The sequence below is a fragment of the Propithecus coquereli genome, unplaced genomic scaffold (genome assembly GCF_000956105.1).
Source record: "Propithecus coquereli isolate 6110/MARCELLA unplaced genomic scaffold, Pcoq_1.0 Scaffold179, whole genome shotgun sequence".
Lineage (NCBI taxonomy): Eukaryota > Metazoa > Chordata > Mammalia > Primates > Indriidae > Propithecus > Propithecus coquereli.
This window is the reverse complement of record NW_012142634.1, coordinates 1,942,323-1,949,273: the sequence shown is the minus strand read 5'-3', so window position 1 is coordinate 1,949,273 and position 6,951 is coordinate 1,942,323. Positions and strand designations below refer to the sequence as shown.

Sequence of the window (6,951 nt, the reverse complement as noted above, 5' to 3'; positions counted from 1 at the left end):
GCGTACAGAGAGGGACCGGGGAGCCCCAGCTTCGATCTTCTTTTATTTTCCCCCTCTGCCGCGAGCTGACCCTGGTTTACAAGAGGCCCTGGTTCAGTCGTGGTAGACTAGATCTAGTGTGGCTGTTACAAATATTCTCCCTTCGCTTTTTCGGGATTCGGCGACTTAGCATCTTTTGTAGGGCCTCTGTCAAAAACGTCTGCACTCGTTCTGATGACCTGAGAGCCAGCGTTCCTTCCCTCCCCATTCCTTTGAATGTTTCTGAATAGCAAGATGTCCTTTGGTGGTGGCAACTCTGGCTCACTATTTGAATGGAAACAGTCTTTTGGGAGGAAGGGGAAGGATTCAGGGTCTAGTGGAAAAATACCAGGTTTTGGAGTTGGACTTCGAATCAAGCTCTTGCTCTGCCACTTTCTAGCTGTGTGATTTTGAGTAAGTTACTTAACCTCTCTGAACCTCATATTCCTCATCCCTGAGGCAGTTATTGAGTTAATGTGATGTGTTGACTGCCCTATCCAAGTAGTTCTCCCCACCACAGATATGCTCTATTCTATCACCTTGTTCTTTTCCTTCATAATTCCTATCGCAGTCGGAAGCACTTCTCCCTACTTATTGACGACTTTGTCTGTTGTCTGTGTTGCCCCAGTGCATAAGCTCTATGAGGGCAGGATCATGTCTTCCTGGCTCTAGGCTGCAACCCCACTACCTAGAGCAGCATCTGGCACGTGGAAGGCGCCAGCGCGTATCGGCTGAATGAGCAGAGAAACGCCAGCATAATCCTTCCTGTGGCTGGCGCTCAGTGTAGAACTTGCTGGAACCATCTGTGTGAAGAGGTCTGGTTCTCCTCTTCCAGCTCTGCTCATGTTCATCCAGTCAAGTCGGTCTGCAGAGATTTCTGGAGCATCTCCTATGTGCCGAATATTGTTCTAGGTTCTGGGGATATAGCAAGAAACAAAACAGACAAAAATCCCACCATGTGGAGCTTGCATTTTAGTGGGAGCAGACAGGCAAAAGAATAAAGACGTAAAATAGAAGGCCAGGGGGTGGAAGTGCCGTGGAAAGAGGTGGCCAGGAAGGGGCTAGGAGTGCTGGCGTTGGGGGTGGTGTGGTCAGCAAGGCTGCCCGGAGGAGGTGCTAAGTTAGAAAACGCTGCAGGCGCAGAGGGAGCCAGCCTCTAGCCATCTGGGGAAAATATTCCAGGCAGAGGGAGCAGCCGTGCAAAGGCCCTGAGGCTGGACTGTGGTTAGAGTGGGCAGGGGAGAGAGAGGCTGTGGGATCTGGTTTGCAGGGCCTTATAAACCAGGGGACGGCTTTCAGCCTTACGCTGAGAAAGATGGGAACTTTCTAACATGCAACTGGAATTCTGTTTGTCCAGGGTCTCCAGAGAGCCTCTACGGTTGCTGGAGGATTCTGTGGCTGGACTGCATCCTGTCCCAGCTCTTTGTGGCACTTCTTGTCTGCAGACCTCAGTGCCTGGCTGGAGGCTGCATGTGGGAGCCGCTGGAACGGGGCAGGCTGCTCTCGACGCCTGCCTTAAGGACCGTGCCCCTGCGCGGGGCGCCGCGACGACAGAGGAGCAGCGGCAGCGCTGGGACTCGGTTTGGTCATGGTGGGGATGGCGTGGGGTGGGGGGGTCCCTTTTAACCTGGGCGGGAAGACTGGCTCTCTGAGGGCAAAAATGAGTGACATTGTAGATGCCAGACACACAAGGTCAAAGGATCGTGACAGTGGTAACGATGGCTGACAATTATGGTGCTACTCGGGAGGGTGAAATTAGAGTTTGGGGTCAAACTGACACCTGGAGGGGAGCCTGGTCACCCAGACTTCTGGGATTCAGTGCCTGGAAGCCAAGGGTGGCTGCAGGAAGGTGCCATGGCCCCGACTGCCCCCCGACCCCCAGGGCTCCCGGCCCTCAGCTCTGTGCCCCTGGGCTGTCTAGTCCTGGGGCTCCTGGGCTCAGAAGTCAGAGACCCCTAGGAGGTAGGGGGCTTGGGGCTGTCTCTAGGCTCTCTCCTTCCTCCAGCCTCCCAGGGCACTTGTCTGTGGGTGGCGACAATCTTTAGAAGGAGGCCATCGGCTGCTCTGGGGAGTCGGCCTGGGACCCCAGCTCAGCTTCAGGACAGACGTGTGCCTGGCAGCCTCTGTCCTACGAGAGGAGGGCTTGGCCTCCAGGAGGGAACTGTCGACCCTGCCCTGGGGAGGGCAGCTGGCAGGGGACGCCCCTGCCACAGTCAGAGTCGTTCTGCTGACCTGTTTTATGTTTTGGGGCTTCCCCGTGAATTTCTATTTAGGAAAGGGTTCTGCCGCTTAAAAAAAAAAAAAAGAGAAAGCGTCATGTGTCCCCGGAATGGGCCTCTCCTGTGAGGACCATGCTGGGATTCAAGTGCTTGGTTTTCCCTTCTGGAGCAATCTGGGGAGTGTCGCCTCCCTGGTGAGCTCCTCGCATCCGCCTGGGGAAGGAGCTTTGCTGGCCGGGCCTGGGGCCAAGCCTCGGAGCTTTGGTGGCCTTCTGTTTCCTCCTGTTCTTCACGGCAGAGTCGTGGGCAGCAGGCGGAACGTCCCGCTGCAGCTCCCACCTGGATGCGCTGAGCCCTCCTCGCCACACAAGAGGAGACCTCTCTGGACGGGGTCTTGTGACCCACAAAAGGGCCCTGGGACAAGAGGAGGAAGCCTGAGGACCCGCACGGTGGTGGCGGGTGGCCCGTGGCCCCGCTGTGTTCTGCCCGCGTGCCCAGGACGCCACACCCTACCTGTTCCACTGGCATCACCCACTTCCCACCCGGGACGCCGCCCGGGCTGGCTTTGAGGCGACAGCGAGGCTTTCCCACTCCCCTCGTCCTGGCGTCTGCTGAACCAAGAGCTCACGGCCTCGTCTTAGGATCAGGACCGCTCACCACGGGGCAAGGATGGGGTCACCAAACAACACAAACTGGGAAGCTGCGCGGTTCCCAAGATCGCGCCGAGTTCCCAAGCAGGATGTTCCCGGCGAGCGGAGGTGCTGACGAGACTCCATGGTCTCCCGAAGTGGATGGCGCTCTGTCCCCATCCCCACACAGTCACGCCTGTTCCTCGTTGAGGCTTCTCACTCCCGTGTGCCGGGCTGACCCCTGCTTGCATTTTCAGACTCTGTTTAGTGCCACCTTCTCTGAGAAACTGCCTCTGCTGTCGGATTTAGTTGCTTTCTCTGTATGTTCGCATAGCAACTTGCGTTAATACCGACCTCCCCCTGCTGTGATCGTCGCCGTGCAGGTCTGTCTCCAAGACCGGGCAGTATGCTTTTGTGTGGGAAGGACACTTGACCCCTTCTCACGCACAGATATTTCATGTTCTTGCCAGCACCCTCCCTTGCTGTGCTCCCGACAGACGTTGCTCATCCAACCCCACAGTCTTCTTTGGTGACCCCAGACCCGGCTTCATAATCCTTCTCAGCCCAGCTCTCCAGGAACCCAGCGGCCATAACGCCCTTATCAGAGAAGCCCGGTCTCGGGCATTCCCTGATAGATGTGTGGCCCTGTTCTCTCGTCACTTGGTGCGTATCAAGTGTCAGATTGACAGCAGGAGAATGAAACACAGTGAGTCCATTCTGTGTCTGTTCTCTTCAAGGGGAGAAGAGGAACTTGGGAGTGGCAGGAAGGGTTGTAGGATTAAAAAAGAAAACAAAGCTGGAATTAACTTTCACCTAGATGAAGCCAAATGCCGGCTTCCAGGCCCAATGCTGATTGGTGGCTGACAAAGGGCATGGGCTCATGGTATCCTTTTAGAAGGAACACGGAGACTACCAATTAACAGCGCACGCACGGCAAGGAAGCCAAGGTATCACCCGATAGCCCTAGTGCCTCAGCTGAAAGGTAGGGCACTGCTCACTTGGGCCAGGATAGCGGAGGCAAGTCCTGCACAGCTGTCTGCTTCTAACCAAGAGTTACCGACCACCAAGAACGTCTTGATGAGAATAAATGCCTGGCGACCTTCTTGCTGGAGTGTCGGGGGATTGTCAGAGTCCGGTGATGAGAACTGAGGATCTGAAAGAGTGAAGTGATATTTACATAACAAACCCAAGGAGAGGGTTGTGTGCACGTAGCGGAGGTTGGGGGCAGGTATTGTGGGTTTGCCAGACTCCAAGCGTCATACAATGTGAATGCCAAGGGCAAGAAACCAAAGCTGTGTGAAGTGGTTGGAGGTGGTTCTGTTGAGGTCACATATTTCTCAGCTCTTGTGTTAAGACATTAGTGTGAGACCCTGAAGACAGTGGCCAAGGCTCGTGTGGGCCATGATCTCCGTGAATCGTCCCTCATGCCTTCTACTCTCTGGTCACATCTGCACTGATGACTCCATGGCGAGGTTATTGCACAAGGGCCAACGAGAGGATGTCCTGCCAGGACAAACCTCCCCAAAGAGATGCTTTCCCCCTTGGCACCTGTCCTGTGTTTGCCTAGCAGCCCACATCCTGCCCTGCCCCTAACTTTGGGGCAGACTTCCCACAGGTTAATTCAAAGTCTCCAAGATTAAAATCAAGTCCACATTCAGGAAGCTCTTGGGAATCTTCAAGGTTCACCTAGAAGGAAGTTGGAAATTGTATTACTAATGTCAGTGATTTTGCAGTTGGGTAACAGCCAGGTTGTTCACATGGCAATTAGTCAAACACAACCAAGTTGTTCCCACAGATTAGCCACTGACTGTTAGCGAAGTTCCTTTATAATGATTTATGGCAGCAGGAGAAATATACCACCCTGGAGGACACACCTCCTTTTAGCTAGGACCTATAAATGTCAAGGAATTTTTATTCAATTGAGAATCACCCAGCAAAATGGGGATCTCCACGCTCATCCTTGAAATGTGTCTTTTACTGGGTCAAGTTCTACCTACAGGTATGATGTCTAATTTTTATACTCATTAATTTCACTCCTGCAGACCCAGTCAGGGTGAATTCTGTCTTCTACTTCCCATTCCAAGGGAAGTTTTGCATCAAGGGACGGGCAGTTCTCTGCTGATAATTGTGATTGTTTGCATGTATTTACAAGGAATGGCTGTTTTTTTGTTTTGCTTCTGGCTGAGAAATACAAACGGTTGCAGTTAGAACAAGCTAATAATCCTGCGTTTTCAGTAATAATCCTAACGTTTTCAGTAAGTCATTGAACTAAGGAAATGGTTGGTTGGTTTTAGGAAAATCCCTGAAGTTCAGGAAAGGTGTATGTGTATTATTAAAAGGCTCCCAAACTTTGCCGTAATTGGTTAAACACATAATTTTCATACTTTGAAAATGGGCAGAAAAGATTTCCTCTGTAAATACTCATTACGGGACTTCTTACTGCAGCTGTGTGTGCCTTGATAACCTCATTTTGCTCAGTAAACCTTAGCTGAGTGACAACACAGACAAGATCGTTAAGATTCTAAGCGTGTGTCTGTCACACGCTGCTTTAGACAAATGACCGGAGGCTCAGTCACTCACGCGTGGCTGTGAGTGTCAAATGATAAACATGAAAGAGCCTTCGGCAAATCGCCGTGATTGTGGCAGCTCGATGTCACTTTCCCGAGATGCTAAGTGAACGAGGTGATTTGCCAGTCTGCATATTCTGTCTCTGTCACTCTTTTTCTTTGTTTCTCTCTATTTCTCTTTCTCTTTCTCTCTCTTTCTCTCTCTCTTTCTTTGTTTCTCTCTATTTCTCTTTCTCTTTCTCTCTCCATGTCTCTTTTTCTGTCTATCTCTCTGCCTCTGTCTCTGTCTCTCTGTCTCCTCTCTGTCTCTGTCTGTCTGTCTCTGACTCTGTCTCTTTTCTTTTGATGGAGGCAGGACCTCCAGCCCCCAGACCGCCCAGAGCCGGTCCCCTCCCCAGGTCCTCCGACAAGAGGGGAAGGGGGGGTGTCTGCGGTCAGCCAGCCTCTCCACACCACGCACACCCATCACCTGCTGTGGGCCTGCTCCCGTTACTGGGATGTGAGGGCTTGGTTTTGGGGTGCTGCTTTCACGAAAGCTATCTCCCAAATAAACCTTCATCCTCAGAGTCCCTCCACTGAGCCTAGGGGGAGAGTGAGAGTTCTGGAAGGTATCTGAAAATTGGGTGACTTCTACCCTGTCTCCTGAAATCCATGAATCTAGCAAAAGGTGACACCAAAGAAAACAAACGTGGGGGGGGCGGGGAGTGAAAGGGAAGAAAGGAAGAAATGAAGGAAGGAAGAGAAAGAGAGAAGGAGGAGAGGGAAGGATGGGAAGGAGGAGAGGGAAGGATGGGAAAAAGAAGAGAAAAACAGACAGAGAGGGAGAGGGGAAGAGGTAAGGAGATAATAGGTGCTAGAACACCACAACTTTTCATGCATAGCTAGTGTAGAAAACGTAGGAAGCAGAGGAGAATATAGAAAAAATCGAAAAACACCCATAATCGTGTTACCTGAGATTGCCGTTGCTAAAATGTGGTGTGTTCCTCTCAAGTTATGTGTGTCTGTAAGTGATATTTCATATACAGTTTTTCTGTATGTATACAGAAAAATGTACCCTTACACTCTGAACATTTTAATATGCCATTCACAAGTTTGGAGCATTGAGGCTGTGTCAGCTTCCTTTCTAGAACGGATAATACTGTGACGATTACCTTTGGCCATGAATCTTTGTCCAAGTTATAGAAATCGTATTTCTTTTTACTAGATTATTAGAAGTGGAATTACTGAGTCAAAGAGTTGATCATTTTTAAGGCCTTTAAAATATACCAATAACTTGTTTTCCAGAAATGCACCGATTTTTACTCTTACCAGTCAAAAACAAGAGTAGCAACTTTTACACTTCACCAGTTCTGAAATTATTGTTATAAACTCTTGGCTGAATTGCTGGATTAAAAATGACTGACAGTCATTTAAATTTTCATTTCTTCACTTACAGTGAGAATGAACATTTTTAAGCCATTGGTATTCCTTTTCTTTGAATTATCTTTTATGTCCTTTGTTCTATTTTTTTTTTTTTTT

At 50.5% G+C, this 6,951-nt stretch overlaps 1 protein-coding gene across 1 annotated transcript in view; it reads left to right on the top strand.

Moving 5' to 3' along the window:
- Window positions 1-4,795: 4,795 nt before the first annotated feature.
- DMBT1 (deleted in malignant brain tumors 1) overlaps window positions 4,796-6,951 on the top strand; it is an 83,852-nt gene continuing 81,696 nt past the window's right edge. Inside the window, exon 1 of the mRNA XM_012642378.1 lies at window positions 4,796-4,865. Coding sequence (XP_012497832.1) covers window positions 4,805-4,865 — 61 coding nt within the window. The 5' untranslated portion in view covers window positions 4,796-4,804. The remainder of the gene's footprint in view (window positions 4,866-6,951) is intronic.